The following is a 25,483-nucleotide window of genomic DNA, read 5'->3' on the forward strand; positions in this document are numbered from 1 at the left end:
TGCCCCCACTCCAGAGGTGAGCAAAACGAAGCTCAGAATCCTAGTAACTCCAGATCTCATGCTCATAAGAACCACACTGTATACTTCCCTACTATGTGTAAAGCTCTAAGGTAGTAGAGAAAGCCAGGTCTCCATTTAAAAAAGCAAACCAGGACAAAAATACCCCCAAATCTAGTCTGTCAGCACAGAGAACTATTTACAGTTGGAAGCAGGCCTCAGTATTTTTTTAAGTAGGAGGCTCCCTCCCTTTCTGCTACCTACGGGTGCAATTTCCAGTCCTTTCTCCAAAAGAAACATTTGGCTTTCTACAGAGAACCTCTGAGACCTCATGTGACTGAAAATGGAAGAAGGGGAAAGAGGCCCTCATCACACCCCATCCCAAACCCCCCCTAGGGAAGCTGAGGTTGGGCCCCTGTAGATCCATTTATTTTAGAAGGTACTTGGTTCTAAAGCATTTGTTTCAGAAATTACCCCCCTGCCCCATCAATAGTAGCTTTCAACGGCTCTTCCCGGGTGGCCTTGTCTCTTTTAAATTTCATTTCCTGTTGGAAAGGATAAACAGGTAACTGTTTAATGCCACTGACTGGACTCATTTAACAGAAAAACAGGACCCGAGTGAGGCCGGGGAACCAGGGTGGAGTCGATAGGTGGAACAGAGCAGCTGGGTGAAGAGAAAGACATTAAAGAATATCAAACGATGGGGTTTATTTTACTGCTTCTGCATGTGATGGAACTTACCCCACAGGAGGAGGGGATATGAATGCATAGGAGACAGTGTAACCAGCTGCCATGTTGAACATGGATCCCTGGACTTGGCCTAGAGGCTTTGGTGGAAATCCTGGCACTCCCACTCACCACGGGTGCCCTTCAGCCAACTCCTTTAAGCCTGATAAGCCTCAGTTGCCTTTCTCTTCTACCATACAAGGTAGTATGAATTCAAATGATGCATGCAACATGCTTATTAGCAAGTGCCTCACACACAGTAGGTATTCACCTGCAGCAGCTATGAATTGACATAGCTGAGATACGAACCCAAACAATTTAGCATCATGTTTCCTACTGCATACCATACATTGTGTTGGGCAATAAGAACATGCCAATAGATAAAAGAGCCCCTGACTTTAAAAAAGGCAGGCACAAAATAGATAATTTCAATACAGCATGGTAAGGACTGTGATCAAGATAGACACGGGGTGATATGGTAGCCCACATATGAAGCATTCAGGGGCACTGTTGATGGCATGGTCGATGAGACTGACGAAAGCATTCATTCATCATCTCTCTCTCTAGAATACAAGGTCCAGCAAAGTAGGGATACAGCCTATCTTATTCAGCACTATGCCCATTAGAAGCCCTGTGGGAAAAAGGGGGTGAGGGAATACTTAAGGCACTGCTTAAGTAAGGAAGAATTTAGCCAGGAGGAGAATGAGGTTAGAGGCAATCCAGTCAGAAGAAACTGCATGAACAAAGGTGCAGAGACTGAAGTAGAGCCAGATATTTAGGGAATTAGAAGCAGGTTGTTGAAATAAGTGGAGTATAAAGTAGGGCCCTGGGTAGCTCAGTTGGTTGAGTGTCCGACTCTTCAACTCTTGATTTTGGCTCAGGTCATGATCTCGCAGTTCAGGGTTTGAGCCCTGCATTGAGCTCCATGCTGACAGTGCGGAACCCACTTGCGATTCTCTCCTCTCTCTGCCCCTCCACTTGGCTCTCTCCCAAAATAAATAATAAAAAACTTAAAAAAAAAGATAAGTATTTAAAGTATGGGGGTAGGGATAGGTGAGAGGAATCAGCAGAGGTAAGCCCATGGAGAATCTTGATCATCAAGCTAAGAAGTGTGGTGCTGGTGTGGGTGAACATTCACATATGGAAGGCCAGAACAGGTGTGGGCTGGTTGAACAAGATCTAAAATCTCTAAAATATGCTTTCCCTACAAGCCTGCCAAAGTACCTATGATTTTTTTTTACTATAAAGCCCAAAGTAATAATCATATTAACCAAAACCAGCTGTTACTTCTTACTCTCCAATTAGTTTATCAGATTTGCTAGCCAGGTCAACTTTCACAACAACCATATGAAGTCATTACCCTTTATTATCTCATCTTACAAATGAGAAGACCAAAGCACAGATCGGTTGAGTGGCTTGCTCGGAGTCACATAGAATGTAGGTAGCAGATACAGGATTCAAACTTAGTTACCTCCGTCCCAGAGTTTGTTCTCTTAACTGCCATATTATCTCAAATCTGTCTTCCAGTTCACTATTTCCCTCTTCAGCTGAATGCATCCACTGTTTAACCCACTTGATGAACTTGTAATTTCTATAACTCTATTTTTCAATTCCAGAATTTCTACATAGTTATTTTAAAATCTACTTTTAAAAATCATACTATCTTGTACTTGACCTATGGCTTCTATTTCTTCATCTCCACAAAAAATTTTATGTATGTACATATGTATAAAGTTTCCCATGAAACTTTAAAAAAAATTTTTTTACATTTATTTATTTTTGAGAAACAGAGTGAGACAAAGCATGAGCAGGGGAGGGGCAGAGAGAGATGGAGACACAGAATCTGAAGCAGGCTCCAGGCTCTGAGCAAGTGGTCAGCACAGAACCTGACGTGGGGCTCCAACTCACAAACTGTGGGATCATGACCTGAGCTGAAGTCAGACGCTCAACCGACTAAGCCACCCAGGTGCCCCCCCGATGAAACATTTTTTAAATGTTTATTTATTTTGAGAGAGAGAGAGAGAGAGAGAGAGAGAGAAAGATCGATCATGAGTGGAGAAGGGGCACAGAGAAAGGGAGAGAGAGAGGGGAAGAGAATCCCAAGCAGGTTCTGAGCTGTCAGTGCAGAGCCTGATGCAGGGCTCAAACTCAAGAACTGTGAGATCTTGAGCTGAAATCAAAAGTCACAACTTTAACCGACTGAGCACCACTCAAGCTCCCCTCCATGAAACTTTTTTTAATGTTTATTTATTTTGAGAGAGAGAGAGAGAACAAGCAGGGGAGGGGCAGAGAGAGAGAGAAAGAGAGAATTTGAAGCAGGCTCCACACTTTGTGCTGAGCCTGGAGTGGGGTTCGATCTCACAACTGAGATCATGACCTGAGCCAAAATCAAGAGTAGGACGCTTAACCAACTGAGCCACCCAGGCACCCCTCCCATGAAATATTTTAAACATACATTCTCTCTCAAATTGGTCTATTGTCTTTAGTTTCCAAGTATGAGCTTTTCTTTTTTTAAAAAATTTTTTTTTCAACGTTTATTTTTATTTTTGGGACAGAGAGAGACAGAGCATGAACGGGGGAGGGGCAGAGAGAGAGGGAGACACAGAATCGGAAACAGGCTCCAGGCTCTGAGCCATCAGCCCAGAGCCCGACGCGGGGCTCGAACTCACAGACCGCGAGATCGTGACCTGGCTGAAGTCAGACGCTTAACCAACTGCGCCACCCAGGCGCCCCAGTATGAGCTTTTCCATGTGTTTTGTCTACTGGCTCTTGCTAATGGTGGCTTTCTTTTATTCTTCTCCTGCATGTACTATAATTTTTAAAAGTAAACTTAACATCAGTAGGAGTTTGCCGGTCTTATTTAGTGGTTTTGATTTTAGAACTTTTGTTTTTGGTGGGAACGGAACACGTACTGTGATGGTGAGACAGTTTGTGAGCTGGTTTTAGGTTGTCCCCTGTCAGGGTCTCAGAGTTTAATCAATTCCAGACCAAGTTTTTACATTATCTTCTTGGTTTGTGGCTTGTATACTACATGAGAAGAACTTCAACCCCCAACCCCCATACAGCACAGGTTGGGGCTTGTATTTCCGGTGAGTGATCCCAATGTCCCAGGGTGGTTTGTGGACTGCCACACATATCCTCAGCAGAATTCTCCTTCTTGCATGCTTGGTCCTCACTAACAGCTTAAGCAGTGAGGTGGTTTCCTATGGCCTCAGTTCTGATCCCCAAAGGGTATTGAAACTCTAGCCCCTAAGAACCATACTCATTGCCCATATTTTTATAAAATCTTTTAATTCCTTCTTGCTCATCATTGCTCTACCATTGAGTTTGCTCTTCTGGCACCTGGAGATTTATCTTTTTTGTGTGCCAGCCTGGCAATGATCTTTTTTTTACATTGTATATTTTCATCAGCATCTCTCTGTAATCAGGGGGGAATGTGCCTTGACAGCTCAATCTATCAAATTGACCAGAAGGCTTTGATTATACATTTAGATACCAGTCCTTTCCACTTGACTCTGTGTTCACAGAGGACAGAGACCTTTGTCTCATTCATCTTTCACTACTAATTTTTCAGACAGTGCCCAGACCAGAGTAGGAAGCAAAAAAGATTTGGCTGATGAATAAAAGAATTAATCAGTTCTCTCTCACTCTAAATGGGAATGAAAGACCATATACTAATTATCTTCTAGAGAAATATGATACCAAGAAGCTCTGGAAAGCCATCCATGTCCTCTGGAAGGCTCATGTTGAACACACAAAAAGTTTGCCTTAGTCCAGCTTTGTAGCAAGTAGGTTCACTACTATTGACACTACTTTCTTGAAGGGCAACCACTGCTAATTACAGTCCTGGTCTGGTAGAAATTCAAAGTTTGGCAAGCTAGATTCTTGACTGGTGGCTCTGCTGCCTTTTTAGCAGATACTGATGTTCTTTTATAGCCATAATTAGAACCTGATCAACAACATGTAGTGTACAATGATATCATTTTTACTGTTGGTGCCATAAAGAGCTTGCCGATTAAGTTCACATTGTTTTTAAGTAGGCTCCACACCCAATGTGGGGTTTCAACTCATGACCCTGATATCAAGAGTTGGATGCTCTACCGACTGAGCCAGCCAGGCACCCCAAGTTCACATTCTTGAAAGCACCTTGCACAGTACTTGTCACATAGTGAGTACTGAGTTAAGATTTAGTGTGTTTTACATCTTCTTTCACATTAAAAAAAATGTAAAAATATTTGTTGACAATCTATTGCCTCCTAGGCATCGTGCCTAGTGCAGGACATGGAAGGGAATAATATACAGTCCCTGCTCCAATCCTAAAGTAGAAAAAGAATGTCCAAAGTAAATTTAACAATAGAAAATTATTCTAAATGTCCTCCTACTTAAAGTGAAAAGATATTTCACCTTATCCCGCCACCCTAAAATGCCTAATAAAGTATAACCATCAGAATATGGGTTACTTGGTTGACTCAGTTGGTTAAGCATCTGACTCTTGATCTCAGCTCAGAATAACCTTGCCTATTACTATTTTATAAGGTTCTCTCTCCTCAGAGAGGAAATACAACTCGCAGTGAACACATGAGCAGACAAAAGAGAGCTGATTATAAAAGGCATCTGACATAAAGGACAATGATTTTTGAGCTTTTATCACTATAATCCCAGAACCTAGAATCATGCCTGAAGTAAAGCAGAATAAGTTTGCTGCATGTTTTGCACATATATATACAGAGGTGTTCATCCACATATATGGCCTAAGTTGTCACTCATTATTCCACACATTTATTGAGGATTCCTATGAACAAGAGTCTGTGTTAGATTTTGCAATGGAGACAAAGTAAAAAGAACAAGAATGAGAATAAGATAGAAATCCTATTTACAAGGAGCTTTCAGGCATAAGAATGAGACAGACAGGTGTATAAATCACCATGATATAACACAGAAAATGTTAAGAACAGAGAAAAGGTCTATGGGAGTTCCAAAGAAGGAAAGGCCACTTCCTGCTGAGGGATTAGATAAGACTGTGGCTAATATAGAATGTGTTGTTTTCAGTCTTGAAGGATAAGTAATTTGTGGCATGCAGAAGGGAGAAAATGGGCACTGGCAAAGAAAAAAAGGGGTGATTCAGATGGAAAGAATAGCTTAGGCAAAAGGAGAGAGGCAGAAAAGCACAGGGTTTATAAGAAGAAACATAAATTTTGCTGGAGATGCATAAAAGGATATAAAGGGGGCTAAAGAGAAATAAGGCTAGAAAGGTAAGATGAGCCACATTGCAGGGGCTTTGAAGGTGTCCTGATTTACCATTCCAGAACACAGGGTCTCTATCGAGTAACCAGAGCTTAGCATATGGTAGAGCTTAATTAATACTACAACAACTTCATAGCAGGAACCTGTTCCCCACGTGCACACAGGAAGCTGCCATCTGTACGCACAGGCAATTACAAACATTCCAAATACTCTGCCCTGAACCCTGCAAGCACATCAAATACTCACTGTAAAAGGTCACCCAGCAAACAGCTCTGATCAATCCTGGCTCAGGCAGAATCAAATCCCCTAAATAAGATCCACTAGATGCAATGTCAGGAAGGTCAGAAACAACCCTATTTCACATCTTGAAGCATTTTTACCATATGGAACATTTTAGAGGAAGAAGGGAAAGGAAAGAGGGGAAAAAAAACCCTCTCCAAAAATCATAGAATTCCAAGTAATCAAATATTAAATAATCACAAAGTAAGCAAGGGGTTTATTTTGGCCCCCACCTCCTTCTAATGATCTAAAAAGCAGCTGATTTCAAAGAAGGCCATGCCAGGATTAAAAATGGAGTTTCACGCCTCCCCCCTCCTCCTCCCCAGTGCATCCCCATTGTGTACCTTTGTCGAGTTCACTTGAAATGTTCCATGATGAGGTAGGCACTAACTCAGCAGTGACTGATAACTCTGTTTCTGGAAAGAAAAAGAAGGGAGGGGAGAAAGACAAGGGTGATATTAAATATATAAGTAACTTATGGGCTGTTAGAAGCATTACAGGAGATTTCCAAAGGCACTGCCTTCTGAGAGAGACCACTGCAATCCCATAGCTTATTAAACTGAACAGCCGCTCTGCTTGCCAGGCAGAGGCGCCTGCATTACAGAGTCTATCCAGATGAGCAATCTGTAGGCCAGATTCAAAGAGGTGTTGTTGTTGTTTTTTTCTTTAAAACATGGGCTTGAAAATTAAAATACAAAGATTTCATTAACAAAACAAACTAAACCTGCAGAAATGACTGAACGTTATCAAACATCAACTCTTCCTTTTCTTGTTAGAAGATCACTCTTAGACAATATATTCAATAGTCTTTCCATGAAAAATGAGAACTAAGTTTGCTCTTTCTGCTGATTTCACTTGCTGTGTTTGTGAATTGATAGCGTTTCTATTAATGGAGAAATCTATTTCTCTACATTGAAACTTAGAGTCAAGACAAATGAAAGCCAAGTTTTTGAATATGAGAGTCACGTGAGGTAACTAAACTCAGACAATTTTCAAAACCACCATAAATTAAAGCAAACATGCAAATCAACAACAGAAAGGGCATAAGACACTATGAAGATTTAAAAACTCTACAGCAGTAATAGACTGTAATATACAAATGATGTTTTTATTGTTGTTTTTGAAATTTTAAGCCATGATGATGTCATGCACATTTTAATAGGGTTGCATTAACCTCCCCTTAGACCATACACACACACACACACACACACACACACACACACACACACACACGTACTTTAGTACATACAGAACTTTAGTACGGAGCAGAATCTTGGAGAACTCAGTGCCTACAACATTAGATAATGACACCCACATGAATCCATTTTCCTTCCTTCAATCTGGTACAGACATCATTAATCAATTATGGCTCTTTTTGCCTGTTAAACCTGAGATCTGCCTTAGAGTCTTTCCAGTACAGTGCTCTAGGTAGACACTAAAAATGGATCTGAAATGCAAGGTGAACTTTTTAGTAAGTGGAAGAACTGGGATTCAAATCCAGGTCTGTTTCTATTGCCTACATATCTCCTAGTAGCTCATGCTACCTGGTACTCAGGTCTGTGAAACCTGATTTGTTTTTCATCTTACCTCTGTCTGGCTTCACCTTTTACCTAGATAAGCACACTTTCTACTGTTTCCTTATTTACTGATAGGGCTTGGCTGCCACTTGGCCATAGAAATCACACACCATAGTCAGTGAGCTTTGTCAAGAACAGGATGTTTATCCACTGAGACCTTGCAAAGACCCACTTCTAGTTTGTCTACTGGGTCTCTGATCAACCTGCCACCTACAGCAGAGACAAAAGGGTTGTTTGGTTTGTGCAGACCTCCTTGACTTGCCCTGTCCCAGCAGCAGGTGGGAAAGAAAGTAGACAAACCACGCATACCCTCCTCAGTGCAAGTGGCCCCAGTCCCCTCCTATGTCCTGAGCTAAAAATGGCACAGATTCTTTAAAGGGGACCTGAAGTCAGGTGCACAGTATGGCAGGAACCTCAAATCATATAAGATTGCAAAATATGAAAAGAAAAAGAAAACAGCATCCCAGGTGGGAAAAATGCTTAACACAAAACCACAGTAGAAGGCAGGACTTCTGGTATTAACCACTTGTCCTAGGAATGGGTATTTCATGCAGGTGACTTCATGAGGAAAAGCTAATTGTCTGTATCTGAGGGCCCTCCATGAAGGACTCCAACCACAGCTCCGCTTAACCCTGTTCCTGTTGCCACCTACTTTGGCTCTTTGAATAATGGCCCCTTGTTTGCAGTATTATGGACTACTGTGGCTCACCTTCCAAAAGGGCTCATCAAGCACTCCAATACCCAGACTTCAGGGAGCTTGGGAAGAGAAGCATGGCAGCCAAGGCAGCATTTCAGGCAAAGAAGCAAAAGGTGGGGAAGTGGTGGGATTAAGGCAGATCTTGATGGCATTTACATTCAATATTTTCATAGCTTCATCTTACTGCTGCTCACAGTTAAACTGCCAGAAATATAGGTTTCATTTTACAGTATTAATTTTTATAGAAAGTTAGCTCTATGTCCCTTGGTTTTTCTAACCTGACTTTGAATTGCTGATTGAGTATAATTTGGGACCGATGACAAATGAATAGTTTCTTGGCACTGCTAACAGTAAAATTATTCCCCATGTGTCCCTGGACACTAATTACTACTCGGCTCTTAGACTATGGCAAAGATAATTTCAATTCGCAAGCTCATTTAGTGATTGTGATGATTCTGAGGAATTCTGTACTCGGCCTCAAGATCTATTCCTTCAGATAACCACATGTTCAGCTTCTCAATAGAGTGATAATAAAAACAGATAAAATATTTTAAAATATGAATAACCTTCCTAAAAAATATTATCTTCCAAGGCCATATATTTTAAAAGAAAGGGTGATTGGGGCGCCTGGGTGGCGCAGTCGGTTAAGCGTCCGACTTCAGCCAGGTCACGATCTCGCGGTCCGTGAGTTCGAGCCCCGCGTCAGGCTCTGGGCTGATGGCTCAGAGCCTGGAGCCTGTTTCTGATTCTGTGTCTCCCTCTCTCTCTGCCCCTCCCCCGTTCATACTCTGTCTCTCTCTGTCCCAAAAATAAATAAAAGTTGAAGAAAAAAAAATTAAAAAAAAAAAAAAAAGAAGCTTCCCCTCCCCCAAAAGGAAGATTGACTTATATGTGAGAAAAATTCAGTACGTCTCAGCTTTGACTCCATGGAGTCAAAGTTTAGTAGTAGCTTTAGAGGGAGACACAACCATCAGCCTTGACCATGTAGGATCTCCACTAATGGATTCAGCTTCTTTCCTACCTCCTCATCATGGCAAAAGGAGGAGATATTTCCAAGGACATTTCATACCAGACTGGCAACATCTCTTTGTGTAAGAGTATTGTGGTAAGAGCAAATTAATATGTACCAATTAGTAGATAGTTGAATAGCTAAGTTACTAATTTTGTGATCATAAGCAAGTTATTTAACATCTTTTGACCTCTATTTTCTCATCTGTAAAATGGGGACAATGAAAGCCACCTCACAGGACTGTGGTAAGAATTACATTAGACTGTGGTCCAAAAGGGTCCTGCACAGTGTCCAGTATAGAGTGAGCACTGAAGATCTTTTGTGACTTGCTCTCTGTCTAGTAAGGCAGATAATAGACATCCTCTACGTGGACATACTCCTGTTAGCTGCTACTTCACTGTCGAGGTTTGAAATAACACATTCTCCATGCTTTTAGAAAAGACTCTATATTTCTCATGCCTTACTAATCTAAGCCAATCTTTTCATTTTTGTGAGGTTTTCCCGAATTGGTCACCAGTTCTCTTAAGAACATAAGTGTTTTTATGTACTTTTATCCAATTTAGGCAAATCAAGCATGTTTTAGAAAACTCCAGCCCTTATCTTCCCTGACCCCTGCAGGAGGGCAAACCATTCTTCTCCCGATTTAATCAATAGGAGCTATTATCTTTGCAGTTTCACTGATGATTGACTTCTTGGCACAGATTCTGCAAACCATAAGGTTTTGGTATTTAAGCCTGAACAGTGGGAGTGTTATTTGGAGGAAAGGAAAAAAAAAAAATAAGCCTTGAATCCTCCTCATTGATAAAAGCCTGTGCTCTCTGAAAGGATTACTGGTTCATCTCAGCAGTTGGCAGGTGGAGACCCAACGTTCACAGGATGTGGAAGCTCTTATAAGAAGCACCCAGCCATGCCACATCCTGTATCCTGATCCAGGGATATGTGACGTTACACAGACATAAACCAGCATACTCCAGAGACTAGAGGCCAGCCCAATGGTCACAAAGGCCAAGTGTGAGGGAACAAATGTCTATCCCATGGCCCTCCTTGACCAGAGACCCTGAGTCCCAGAATGTTGTATCTGGGTGTGCCTTAGCTATAATTCTGTTTTTTGCACCCACAAGATTTTGTGGGACATTACAGGATGTAGGGGGAGAGAGGACAAGAGGACAGGGCTCTAGGCCCTCCTTTGTCAGGAACAATTTTCTGTTTCTCTCTTTAACGTATCAGATATTGTGGAAAAGTCTTCGATGCTCTAAACCAAAACCCAAACCAACAAACATTAAGCCTCTAATATGGTATGGTCTTCTCATTTTACAGATGAAGAAAGTGAGGCCCACAGTAGTCGGGTGATTTGGCGAAAATCACAGAAGTTCTAAGTAAAGCCAGGCCTTAGAAATGGCTTAGAAATAAACGCATGCTGCCTTCTCTCTGTGATCCATTTTCTACTGTCTGTGCCTCTAAGCTGTGATACATACCCCTAGAAGCTAAGTTCAGAGAGACACACAGGGCATTTTCAAACAGCCAGGGTCAGTCCCACTCAACAGGCACACCCTTCTTCTCTGCTTATGATCACTGGGGGCCAGAGGAGGGTGGGAAGGAGGTGGGCAAGCTGATGGCTTTGAGTTGTCTGCTGAAGGCTCTTAGCCATGGTTGCTTCCTGACTCCAGTGCCTCAGTGGAGGAGAAGCCCGTAGCCAGGTATCACCAAAAGTACCTATTTGGAAAAGTAACAGGCAGTTTACACTCTCTAACAGCACAAGGGGGTTAGTCAGCCAGGGCGTTGCTGCAGCTCTGGGATCACAATCACCCCACATCTGGGATCCTGAATGAGGGGTCCTTCAACTCTGGGGACTGAACTTACTGAGAGAGGGAAGCAAGAGCCTTTCTCACCCCAGGTGGGATAGTCAGGACTGGAGAATTACTATGCTCAGTGTCTACAAGGACCTTATAATCCTCAGTGGCCTCAAATTTGGATTTCTGATGTAATCTTTAAATGAAATTAACAGTACAGTCACAGAGAGAGAAGAGGGCACAATTTTGCCACCTTAAACCCCCTGCTCAGGAACCCAACCACACCACCTACACTGCACTATGAAAACATATTTTTTTAATAAAACCTGTAATGACTCTGTAAATAGCACAATTACCATAGAGGTGGCAAAGCCATAAACTTGTTGAAGAAAACTTTAAAGTATACTGAACTTTGTAGTATTATTCATATTTTTATATAGAGGGAATTATAAAAAGCAAAATAAAAAAATAAGAAAGATAAAAAAGGTGTCCAGGTTTTCTTAATGTGTAAGGGGCTCAGAGATCTTGTCAAAAATCCATAGTTAGATACCATTACTATCTTCATTTTAAGATTGAAGAACCTGAGATTATTAAGACACTTACTTGCCTACACAGCTTGTTAGGATAGAGGTAGGAATTCTGATCAATCTGAGCAGGGCGTCTGACAGCAGAACCAGAGGGTCTCCAAATGTGCCAAAATCAGGGGAGAGTTGGGGGGATCCTAAAAGGTGTATCCACTTTCTCTCTGGCTTAAGCCCCCTTCAGCCAAAGGAAACCCCTGTGAACTCTAAGCGCTGCAGAATACAGTTTGAGACCCTGTACCTGAGACCACACACCTCCTCTCTATCAATGCCTGGTTTCCTAATTCTAAAACCCAAAAGGATAGTAAGGACCACAAGGGGAGGGGAGGAAATACTCCTTGACTCACTCTTATATGCCTCTTTTTTATTTGTACAGACTATTTCCTTCTTTAAATCTGTTAAATTAATATTACGGATCACATGCACTTCTTATATTTAAAGGGATTATGCTATACAAAGCGCCACAATGACATACATGTTCTTCAAGGCCAATAAAAGTAAACTTGAGGGGCGCCTGGCTGACTCAGTGAATAGAGCATCTGCCTCTTGATCTCGGGGCTGTGAGTTCAAGCCTCATGTTGGGCATGGAGCCTACTTAAAAAAAAATCTTGAAAACTATCTTACTTAAAAACTTTTATATTTGGGGCACCTGGGTGGCTCAGTCAGTTGAGGAACTGACTCTTGATTTCAGCTTAGGTCATGATCTCACAGTCTGTGGGACTGAGCCCCATGTCTACCTGTCTGTCTGTCTGTCTCTCTCTCTCTTAAAATAAATGAATAAATAACCTTTAAAAAACTGTTATATTTGGGCTCTCTTCCATTGAACTCTAGAGAGTCATTCATTCATTCAATACACATGTATATTAGCACTTTCTGTGTATAAGAACTGGGATGAAAAAGCTTGTCCTGGTCCCCAGCATTTTCAAGAACTCAGTCTCAGGAAGGAAAGTACAGAAACACAATTATAAACAGCATGCTAGGGTAACAATAGAAACTGGCAGAAATGGCCTTCTATCCCCATAAGCCATTCTCCCCAACCTGCCCCAACCAGGCTAAAAACATCAAGACTACTGAATAAAATATCACACACAAAAATATAATGCATAGCTGAGGTTGAAAGGAAAGAAATTCTCAGGTGCCAAAAAGGAAGAGAATGGTAAGTGGAAGCTAATGTGGGAGGTGCCTTATAAATACAGACCATCTGAGCTGGGGTCTCAGTTTCAAGGTTCATTTGAAAATGAAAGATGTGTGGATAAAGAAAATGTGGTATATATATATATATATATATATATATATATACAATGGAGTATTACTCGGCAATCAAAAAGAATGAAATCTTGCCATTTGCAACTATGTGGATGGAACTGGAGGGTATTATGCTAAGTGAAATTAGTCAGTAAGAGAAAGACAAAAATCATATGACTTTACTCATATGAGGACTTTAAGAGACAAAACAGATGAACATAAGGGAAGGGAAACAAAAATAATATAAAAACAGGGAGGGGGACAAAACAGAAGAGACTCATAAATATGGAGAACAAACTGAGGGTTGCTGGAGGGGTTGTGGGGGGGATGGGCTAAATGGGTAAGGGGCATTAAGGAATTTACTCCTGAAATCATTGCTTCACTATATACTAACTAATTTGGATGTAAATCTTAAAAAATAAAAAAAATAAAGTTAAATTATAAAAAAAAAAGAAAAGAAAAGAAAATGAAAGATGTGGCCAGAGAGAGATCTGGGTTCTTGCGTAAAGCCTTTACTAGAGCCTGGGAGAACATCCCCATCTGTGGGAAGGGCTGAAAACACTTCCTCTAATGGCCTAGAGAAACTGCTATACCCTTGCAGTCTAGGAATTAGAAGGGGGAGGAGGCCACATCTCCAAAAGAAATCAAACGGTATGTAAAGACCAGAGAAGTCCAATGTACCCTTCACCCAGTTTCTCTCCAGGATTACAGCTTGTAGAATCATGGTACAGCATCACAATGAGGAATTTGACATTGTTACCATGTGTATGTAAGTTCTATGTCATTTTATTACATGTAGATCCATATAACCACCTCTTTAATCAAGACAAAGAACTATCATTACCACCAAGATCTCCCTCATGCTGCCCCTTTATAGTCACACCCATCCCCCAAACATTCCTAACACTTGACACTTGCCAATCTGTTCCCCATCTCTATAATTTTGTTGTTTCATGAACAATATATAAACAGACTCCTACAATGCCCTTGAGATTCACTCAATTTGTTGCATGTATCAGTGGTTTGTTCTTTCTCATTGCTGAGTAGTATTCCATAGTATGGATGTACCACACTTTGTTTAACCACTGACCTAGGACATTTGGTTGTTTTCATTTTCTGGCTACTAAAAATAAAACTGTTATGTATCCATTCACAACCATTTGTGTTAAATTCTTTATTTCAGTAAGAAGGAAGGTGAATCTAGAAAGAAAGAGTTATATGCAAGAAGCAATAATAGGCAAATAAACTGGAAAATATGTTGAAAATATTAAATAAGCCTTGATTCTAAAAATAAATATGTGATTAGAAGTACAACAGGGGCGCCTGGGTGGCTCAGTCCGTTAAGTGTCCGACTTTAGCTTAGGTCATGATCTTGTGGTTTGTGGGTTCGAGCCCCACATCAGGCTCTTTGCTGACACCTCAGAGCCTGGAACCTGCTTTGGATTCTGTATCTCCCTCTCTCTCTGCCCCTCCCCTGCTCTCACTCTGTCTCTGTCTCTCAAAAACTAAAATGAAACGTTAAAAAAATTTTTTTAAATACCACAGAGGTAAAAGAGGATTCCAAGTCAGCATCGAGAAGGAGTACATCCCCCAGTTTAGGGAGGGGGAACCCAAGGATGACTGGTGGCAAAGTCTGTTCCACTCTGACAGAAGGTCTGGGTGTTGGAAATTCTATGGCACATTCGTGGAAGTGCATGTAACTCAATAATGGTCATACTTAATTGCATAGTATCAACTTTTTCCAACAAGTAAACAAGTAGTAATTTCAAAATCCAGGGGCTTCTAGTTTTGTTTTTTTCTTACAGATAAAAAAGCAACATCCCAGCTAATTACTGGGGAGGCAGGATCTTCTTAGGGTCAATGCAAGTCCTAGGAGAAATTTCAAAATGGCTCAAACCTTGATTTTCCCTAAGAAGTTCAAATGACTGGATCCAAAGTTAGCACTTCTTCACTCACCCATGGTGCTGCTCAACGGATGCTTAGTGGAACAAAAGAATTGGTTTATTTCTAGCTTCAGAACAAGTTGGCAAAGACATAATAAAGAAAAGGAGGAAGCATGCTGAAAAATCTTTAACTCAGAAAATGGTCTTATCAATCTATGTAGGTTTCATTTCATTTTCTTTCAGGTGCTGCATAGACAACTCAGATTCCCAAAGACATCAACAAACTTCACTTATTTGTTCTGGTTTCCACTTCACTGCTCTTACTTATAGGCTTTTCCCCTCAAAAGTGCCTCCTGGCAATTTTTTCTTCCTCCCTGCTGTGTCACCTGTACTTGTCTTTGGTGTTTGGCATTTAATCTTCCCCCTTTGTATGGCCTACGCACACTTTCGTATTCTATTATCAATTTTGTAAGAAAAGTCTACTACCCTGTAATTGTCTTTGGTCAGTTCATGGTCTTCTGTCGTTCAGAAGAAACAAGAAACCCAAGAAAGAGGCTTTCCTAGCTGCAATTCCATGACTCTCGACTCTTGCAAAACAAATGAAGTCTAGGTTAAGTTCCACACACAATAGGAGCAAAGTTAAGTTGTGCCAGGTGACCCCCTAAACAGCGTATTAGCATACAGTTTGGAAAAAGAGATGGCCACAAAGGATGTCTTTAAAAACTCCTTACTTTCACCTGGAGTTTAATGTTATTAAATTTGTTTGTTCAATGATCCCCCCATTTATTCATTCAATAAACATTTCTTGAGCACTTACTCTGTTTAAGACCAGCTAAGTGCTGGCTGGGTGCTAAAGATATAATGAACAAAATTAAGACCGTTTCTTACTTCACAGAACTGTGTGGTAGGAACACATATAAGTAAACTAAGCGGGGCACCTGGGTGGCTCGGTCAGTTGAGCCTCTGACTTCAGCTCAGGTCATGATCTCATGGTTCATGAGTTCGAGCCCCATGTCAGGCTCTGTGCTGACAGCTCAGAGCTTGGAGCCTGCTTAAGATTTGGTGTTTCTCCCTCTCTCTCTCAGCCCCTCCCCGGCTCTCGCTCTGTGTCTCTCTCTCTCTCTCAAAATAAATAAACATTAAAAAAATTTTTTTTAAAGAAGTAAACTAACTGTTAAAATATAGTATGATAAATACTGTGTATGTGTGGTGGAAATGGGGATGGGGGTAAATGGAACTAGCAGTCTTGAGGGATCCTGTTCTGACCAAAACCTTTGGTAATAAACCTTACATGGTTTATGGAGAGCCAGATGTTTAGATGCATACAAGGATCCTGGATAATCTAATTTCCTCCTCTGAATAAAACAGGTATGCCCAACCTACCAGAGTCCCATAACTTCCCTTCCCTGCAGAACTTGGCTACTAAAAGAAGCAGGGAATGGCTGTCCCAAGATCAGTGGTTTGGCTTTAGCCCTGTATACTTCTTAAATTGATTCTTAATAGGGACTGGGTCCTTCATGCTTTTATCTTCTTAGCAATGTAAATATCTGCCAGGAATGGAGGGTTAGTCTAACCTGTCTACGAGGTTCCAAATTTTCAGTTCCTTATAGTTTTCTAATTTACACTTGGCTCTGAAAAGAGAACTAACAGTCTATTTAACATGGTACTTTGCACAGGTTAAATGACTTCTGCTCCAGCCAGACCAATGAGGAAATAGAATACATACAACAGAAGGTTTGATGCACAAACTTCATCTCCTTGAAACAGTATAATGCTGACATTAATAAAATCTTTCTTATGTTTGAACCTCAAATAGGATACTTCTCTGTTTAAGTCACAGCAAAACAACCATGCAGTGCAACAGGAAAACAAAATCTATCTACTAATTCAGTGACATTCGGTTTTCTGTTGAAGAGACAAAAAAAAATCTGGAATTACTCTAATTTTCTACTTCATAATTTGCACTTAATTCTATGGTCCATGTATCCTTTGGCCATCAGTGAGTAAGTGCTCATTCTTTCATTCTGATTAGATAGCAAACTTCTTGAGGGCAAGGATTATGTCTTATGCTTCCTTTGTGCACTACCTGGTTTCTACACAATTCTGAACAGGCTAGATGGGAAACAGCATAGCAGAGGAATTAAAGGTATCATGTTGATTGAGGGTCAGACGTGTTCAAATCCAGGCTCTGTCACATACTAGCTTATGACCTTGGGCAAATTACTTCACACCTCTAAACATCAGGTCCTCAGGATACAATAGTAATGGCATTGCATTGTGATGAGGATTAACTAGGAAAATATTTGGAGATGAGTTTCGTGTCCAGCAAAAGGTAAACCTTTAGCAAAGTAGCAGCTATCACTATTAGTTTTTTTGTTGTTTTTTGTTTGTTTGTTTGTTTGTTTTGTTTTGTTTTACTTGCCATAGGTATAGCTTGAAGGCTATTTAATGCACTAATTCCCAAACCCAGCTGGGGAGCACATTAAACAAATCCAGATTCTGGGACCCTATCCCTAAATTACTAAAGCTCCCAAGGTGGGTCTTAGATAACTACCCCAGCACTAGTCTTCTGTAAATCACCGGTTTAAGGAAACTCAAATAATGACATGCCTGCAAAAAAGTGAAAAACACGAAAAGGTTTAACTGAACAGATAAATTTAATGTAATTTAAGAATCAAGGGAAGACAAACGTATCTCATATTTGTTGTAAAATTCCAAAGTGGTTAGCAACCTCAATATTGAGACAGCTCAGTGAATATTAACCAAGAACAAAATTGGTACCTCTTGAATGACACTCAAATCCAAGTATTTATATTTAACTTGAAGGTTCTCCTAACTGGTTGACCAATGATTCAGCCAATTAGACTTTTAGGAGAAAAATTATCATCCTACAAAGAATGAGGCAGTATTGTCCCAGCCAGTAACTGTGTTACATAGGATCTCAATGGCTGGGCATTCTGTTTGTAGGTGCCACAACGGGCACACTCTAAATGTATGCAGTCACCCTATCCTAGACATAAAAGGAGAAAAAAACAAAACGCTTTTCAGCTTTGATTCTCAGCCACTTAAAGCATTTACTAAGAGAAGCCCACTTTGGATGCAGTTGAAAAGGCTATGAAGATTCCAAGCACCTTACAGTAATACAAGTACCTTGTATTTAGGTAGCTCTCTTCCTTTCAAGAAAGTCTGTACACAGAACAGACATGAGCTCATGACTCCACATGTGAAGGATCAAGGCTCAAGATAATCATACCCTGGTTGGAGTTGAAGAAACCCAGACTCGGCCAGAGAACTCGCCTAAGGTCCCCTGGCATGTCATCAACCGCCAGGAGAAGGTAACCACGGTCTCCCCTCCCCCAAACCTGGCTCCACGCAGGCTCTCTATTATACTGCCGGTGAAGACTCTTCCCCAGTTTTAAGGTTTTTGTTTTTGTTTTCCCTAATACCTTCCAGCACACTGTTAATTCAATCATTTCAAAGTTCCAAGGAGTGAGGAGTAAAGTTTTTAACAAGAACTATTTTCAGAAAAAAATCTATTGAAAGTATAATTTGTACCTTCTGGATGGCCCTGGAAACCAAGTGTTTAAGTTAATGGGATTGAGGGACTCTTGGGTTGGTGGAAATTATTTTAATCAGAGAGGTAAATTTAGGAGGATTACTATTATCCTACAAGATAGTAAGACGGTTTTGCTCCAGCCATATTAGCCTGGGCGTGTAGGATCTAGATGGCTGGCAATTTTCAAATACTCTATTTGCCTCAAATTACTCCAGTTTAAAATGCTTTCACCCGTCTGGACTCGGTTTCCTGTACCATGTCATTGTTGATAGCCTAAGGGGATCAATAATTAAAATTAAATAGAGGGAAACATGATGCAGAGCCTAAGTTGGGACCAGAATCCCTTCCCAGAGCCTCTTAGTTCAATCTCTCCCTCTTCTGAGGTCCCATAGTGTTCTGTTTGCTCCCCCCTTAAGACACTTCACAGTTTGTAAGGTAACCCACAATTGTTTCAGCATGCTTCTTTACAAAAATTGCATGTTGCCTGGGGCATCTGGGTGGCTCAGCTGGTTAAGTGTCTGACTCTGGATTTGGGTTTAGGTCATGATTTCATGGTTTGTGAGTTCGAGCCCCACGCCAGGCTCTGGGCTAACAGCACAGAGCCTGCTTGGGATTCTCTGTCTCCCTCTCTCTCTGCCCCTCCTCCACCAGTGCTGTCTCTCTCAAAATAAATAAATAAAACTATAAAAATAAAAATAAACAAATATTTAAAAATAAAAATTAAAAAAAATTGCATGTTTCCTGTAGCTAGGAACAAAATCTTACTTACCTCTACACATAGTATCAACTATTGCATTGCACACATAGTAGGCACTCAACAAATGTTTTCTGAATGCATAGGTGATATAATAGCTGCACTCTCCATATATTATTACATTTATTGGTATAAGGTAGTGTGGTAGGATGCAAAATGGCCAAGGTTCATTCCTCTGTGTCTCCACACCTTTTTGTAGCTCTTCCCACGAAGAGATGGAGTCTACTTCCCTAACCTGAATCTGGGCTGGCCTTTGGCTAACAGAATGTGCCAAGACCTTGGCCCTGTCCACATGAAAGAACTACCAGCCAACACACTGACTCATGAGATAAACAAATGCTCGTTGTGTGTGGTCACAAAGTTTTGGGATGCTTATGTAGGATCATGTGTGGGTAATAGGTACCCAATTAAAGATAAGAACACGAAGGCCCAGTGAAGTTAGGAACCAGCCTAAAGCCACGGAGTGAAAAAGCTGGGATTTGAATCCTCTTCCTGATTCTAAACCCCACATTATTTCCACTGAACAAGCTGACTAAATTTCAAATATTCCCGTGCCTTCAGAAGTAAGAGACAAATGGGAGAGGAGCCTCCTTCCACAGTGAAGCATGGTGAAGAACTGAGTGTGGAAGCCAGCCACCCTCGTCGGACAAGGCTGTGTGTCGGCGGCTCACCTGCTCAGACCTAAGAGATGCAGAAGTACAGGATCTCTTTCACACAATGGTCTGGAAGGAATGATATTCCCACATCCACAAATCCAGAGCTCAACTTATAGCAACTGCTATTCAGAGTTGGAGATCTGGTCATTCTCACGTGCAACATACTGTTTTATTCATGTCTCTCACTGGAAAGAAAAATAACTTTGCACATAGTTAATTTTGTGACTGTTCGCTTCCACCATCAAGCAACCAAGACTGCTATGGTTTTCAGACCTGATGAAAACAGCTGGAGTTGGTTCCCAGGGGTTGAAATGCAGTTCCTCCAGCAGCCTTCAAGCTGCGTTGGCATTTGTGGTTGCAGGCACGGGAACTTTTCACAGCAATGCGGGACCATGCTTTGGATTTGCCGAAGAGCCCCTCTTATGTGAAAAGGGAGGCTTTTTCTCCTCCAAGAGCTGTCAAACAGCAGCATCTCAGGAGCCCTTTCTAGTCAACCGCAGTGAACAAGAACAACCAATGCTACTGTGCACATGATGGATGGGGCGGCCTGTTCGCTCATGTGTGTCACCTCCCAAGATGGGCTACTTGATCTCCGGCTGATAAGAGGATGTTCTTAATAGCTGCTTTGCTTGGAGAAGGTGTATACCTTCCCCACCAGGAATGCAGTCATCCGTTTCCAGTCAGGGATGATCAAGGTATTTGGGGCAATTTGTTGTGTCTGGTGGAACCGTTTGGGAAAGAGAAGCAATCTGATGGGTTCTGTCATGCTGCCTCTCCCTTGAGTTCACGGTCGGTTGAGGGCCCATGCTGTGACATCATCTACTAGAAGGCCTTCCTCACAAGCCTGCTCTGCTGCCCTCATTTATCCTGACCTGCTCCCTCAAGGTTCCCATTAAGCAAGTTTATCCTCAGCACATGGGAAAAATTTATGTGGCAATCTTGGGAGTGAAAAGGGCTTTTCAATATTTAACACCAGATTTAAAATCCATAAAAAGAAAGATGATAAATTTGATGGCATTAAAAATGTTCTACAAGGAAAAAAGCAAAAATAATATCAAATAACAAATGAGAAAGTGGAAAGAAAAAAATTATTGCAGCTCAAAAGGCAAAGGGCTAGCTGCTATAATATAGTAAGCAAAAGTTCTACAAAGAAGCAAAAAAAAAAAAAGAGAGAGAAGAAGAACCCCAAGAAAGCAATAGATAAGTGGAAATGAATAGACAATTTACAGATAAGGGAATATATGTGGTTTTGAAATGCACCAGGCATGCATGGCATCATTCCAGATGCATATATGGAAAAATGCTAAATTCACTGACAAAATAAGAAATGTAAATTAAAACGTCAATGAGATGTCATTTCCTCCCGATCAGATTAGAAATTTTAAAAGAGATTGATAACTCACCATATTGAGAGGGACATGGGGAAACAGGAACCCTTATACTGGTAGGAGTATAAGTTTGTACAACTTGGCAATTGGTGAAGTTTTAAATGCAAATGCCCTATGAACAGCTATAAAAGGGATATACAAAAGTAGGGAAATGTCAACATATGAGGAGGAAACTGGGGCTGCAAGTCAGAAATGAGGAGACTAACTTTTTACTGTCTATCCTTTTGTGCTTTAAAATTTTTATAGCACATGCAAAATGAGAGAGCTAAAAAAAAAAAAAAAGAAGACTCAATGATTACAACTTTGTATGATGAATGTTTCTCTCAAGGTGTGCCCAGCATGTTATGGTACTCCAGAGGAAGAGCACCTCATCAGAGTGGATGGGAGAGTAATAGAAGTAATCATCAAAGGTTGTCAAGGGATGTTGACTCTTGAGCTGAGTCTTCAAGGACAAGTAGACATTAGCTAGGCAGACAAAAGGCTCTTTTGTCCCAGAGAGCTGAGCAAATTTGGGGAACTACAAACAGTTCATTATATATTGCTGCACGTTCATTTTTGCTTCTTTTGAGTACTCATCTTTATATCCTCCAGGGCCAACACTCATTAGGGACCTGATATTTGTTGAATCTCATTGACTGGCAGGCAGAAGACACCAGGTCAAGAGGTGCAGGACCTGCCTTAGTGGTTCACACAGGAATAAAAGGGAGCAGTGACAGCAATGAGTGGGAGGAAGAGGCAACGTGAGAGGAGGACTTCAGCAAACACAACAGTGACAGGACAACCATGTTAGTCATATTTCCTATATCAATGATAGTGTGCAAAATATATTTACGCATGTTCTCACAAACATTTATTGAAAGGTTATTATCCCCATTTTCATTGTGACTAAGAATTAGCGATATGCCAAAAGTCGTTGCTAATAATGGAGCCAATTAAGACGTGAGCCCATGGTTCTGTCCCCTACTCTAGAGTGGCCTCTATTCAAACCATCACTAGTTTACTAGGACATGTGTATATATGCCATAGCTTTAAACACAAAATACTCTGAGCAGAAATCCACATGACATAACTAACCAATGCAGGGATTTTTTTTTCTCTCCATTCTCTGGGCATTATAGGTATCACTTAGTACTTATATTTTAAATTCCAACATCTACAAGGGTTGTGGGTGTTTTTTTTTTAAGTTCACAAAACGAAACAAAAAAATACATCAAAAGAAATTCTCCCCCAAAATTGCAATGTTAAAATATAAGGTCAGGGAATTTTGGTCACACTGGACAGATTATCACATTCTCTGTTCACATTATCATATCATGTTCTCCATACTGAAATGTGAAGTGTGGCAAGAAAGGTGAAACAGAGGAGAGAAGGGTCATCAGATTTTTTGGCAATGATGTTGGTGATGGTAGTCTGGCTTCCCTAACACGCTTCGAGGCTAACAGCTATTGATAATCCCCTATTAGGGTATTCTTTTTTTGTGTAGACATCCCTCGGTCTTCCTTTCTTTACCTTAAAGAAACTCAAAAGCATTAATTCCTGATGTCTTCAAACTTCCCCAGATGGCAGACCTCAATGGGTATAGCAACTCAATCACAATGTAACAAAAGTGAAATCACAGATAAACCAACCAGAGCCTAAATGACACATGGGAGACAATGGTGACCACAGGCTGCCTCTCTCTGCCATTCATTCAATGGTGATTGGCTGGTTTTCTACACCACCAGCTGCAGAATGCTTGTGCTGGGTGTCATCACCAGGCATGCACGGCATCATTCCAAAGGCATATATGGCAAACAGGCAAACTAAGAAGGGCCCACATTGCATTGACTTTGCAAAATAAAACCTTATTTAGCTGTATGTCAGCAATTTGGCAACCCCAAATGTCTGAAAAATGGTTGTGAACTATAGATCAATATTTTTCAGTGTTCTGAGTGGGTAAAATAGAAGTCCCAAAACCATGCCATAAAGCTCACGTATGTCAATTGTGAGTGAATCTACCAGTCTTTTCCTACAAAGATGGGGTTTTTAGCTTACACATAGTTTTAACGTGCCTTTCAACTATAATAGTATCTTATGTTAGGAGGATTCTGGGTACTCTATTAAAATGCCAAAAAAGTGAGTTATTCCCCCTTCCCTGTCACTTTCTTTGTTGTTGTTTTTAAAGACAGGAAGAAAATCTGGCTTTTACCTTTTTTTTTTTTTTTTTAATGTAAACACATGACATGATACATGAGGAACTAGGTTTTCAAACATTCAGTTGAGTTGCTGGAAAAGAGTACCATTCGAGTATTTTATCCTTGACAAAAATACAACTTCCCTTCTCTGGAAAAGACGTTTGGGATTTTGTTTTTCAGGGTAAAACCGTTCATGATGAAACAGAGAAGTCTTGTAGGATGCTAAAGAGCTCATAAAAAAAAAGACATTGAGATGAGTTAGGCATGTAAATCAGAAATATGCGGGATACTCTCAACTGCTCAGGTCCTTTCAAAAACACACCACTACTTCACTCTGTTCATCCTCCTAAGGGCAAATTTGGAAACTGGCAATTTAGCTTGGCATTGGAGAGTCAAGGAATTACAGGACAGGGTGGGGTGGGGTGGGGTGAAGCAAGCCCTCCCTAGACTTTTACGTCTGATGACCCAAGTTCAAAGTGCTCCTTGGAGTTTCAGCCAAAATACCCTCCCACCCCAGCCTTCTCTTCCTGGGCAAGTCTTCAGATATTCACTTCAACAATGGAAAAGACCTATATTCCAGCCAGTGCTCTCAAAGGATCCTGTGACTACATCAGAATACATGACTCCATATTTAAGAGTATACCACACTTTTATTTCAAAACACACAGCCCTTGTGCCCTCTGTTTGCTGGTGGGACCATGGAGAAGGTATATGGGAGTAGGGACTACCTGTTTCCTGTTAAGGAGCTGACAGTTAGGAAAGATAAAACAAATGGAGACAATTTGAAATGATGGAAGGCTGATTGCAAACTGAAAAAAAGCAAGTGCTATAGACATGAGGCATTCTGAGCAATGAGGAAGAAACACTGGAAAGAAATGAGGGGCAGCTTATTTTGTTGATTCACCAATATCCACACATCCATTCTTCCATATGGATATTGCTGTTAGGGAACAAAGCCAAAAAAATGGGAGAGATGATGAAATTTCCAGTCACTCTATTCTAGGAGACAAACTGCGGTCCAGCATCAGTCGAGAAACATGATGAGAGACCTAGAAACCACATCACTTAAGAAACAATGAAGGAGGGGTGCCTGAGTGGCTCAGTCAGTTAAGCGTCTGACTTCAGCTCAGGTCATGATCTTGTGATTGGTGAGTTCAAGCACCCTGTTGGGCTCTGTGCTGACAGTTCAGAGCTTGGAGCCTGCTTCGGATTCTGTGTCTCCCCCTCTCTCTTTGCCCCTTCCTTGCTTGTGCTCTCTCTCTGTCTCTCAAAAAATAAATAAACATTAAGAATTAAAAAAAAAAAAAAAGAAACAATGAAGGAACTCGGCATGTTTGGCCAAAGCAAGGGAAGACTAGTGAATAATTGATGGCTGTTTTCAAATATCAGAGAGGTGATATGTGGAAGAAAGATATGATTTATTCTGTGAGGCTGTGAAGAATGGAATCAGGACCAATGAATGCAGGCAACCGTTACACAAGTTACAGAAGTTACATCAAAACAGGTTTTAACTGAAAATAAAGAAGGCAATCTAACAATCAGAGGAGTCCCCAGATAGAATGGACTGATCAATGATTACCCAAAAAAATAAAAACAAATATTCACTGACAGCCTGCTATTTTCAGACACTGAGCTAAGTATTTTTTACAGGAATTATCTCATTTTATCCTCATTAATTTTATAAGGTTATCATAATCAGCAGCAGCAGCTCTTTATTTACATTTTACAAAAAAATAAACTGAGGCTTAGAGAAATCAGTATGAGGCTGTGCCAGGTTTCAAAGCTAAAGTCCATGCTCTTACAATTATATTACAGTGTGTAAAAACGAGTTAAAAAACACAAAAGATAGCAAGTGTTGGTGAGAATGTAGAGAAGCTGGAACCCTCGTGCACTGCTGGCAGAATTGTAAAATGGTGCCACCATTGTG

At 40.9% G+C, this 25,483-nt stretch overlaps 1 protein-coding gene across 1 annotated transcript in view; it reads right to left on the reverse strand.

The window, feature by feature from the left end:
• ROR1 (receptor tyrosine kinase like orphan receptor 1) overlaps nt 1-13,875 on the reverse strand; it is a 178,943-nt gene extending 165,068 nt beyond the window's left edge. Inside the window, exons 1-2 of the mRNA XM_047873562.1 lie at nt 13,827-13,875; nt 6,591-6,662 (exon numbers count right to left, since the gene is read on the reverse strand). Of these exons, the coding sequence (XP_047729518.1) occupies nt 6,591-6,662; nt 13,827-13,869 (115 nt within the window). The 5' untranslated portion in view covers nt 13,870-13,875. The remainder of the gene's footprint in view (nt 1-6,590; nt 6,663-13,826) is intronic.
• Between the last annotated feature and the right edge of the window lie 11,608 nt (nt 13,876-25,483).

Source organism: Prionailurus viverrinus, chromosome C1, assembly GCF_022837055.1.
Source record: "Prionailurus viverrinus isolate Anna chromosome C1, UM_Priviv_1.0, whole genome shotgun sequence".
In the NCBI taxonomy this organism is placed as follows: domain Eukaryota; kingdom Metazoa; phylum Chordata; class Mammalia; order Carnivora; family Felidae; genus Prionailurus; species Prionailurus viverrinus.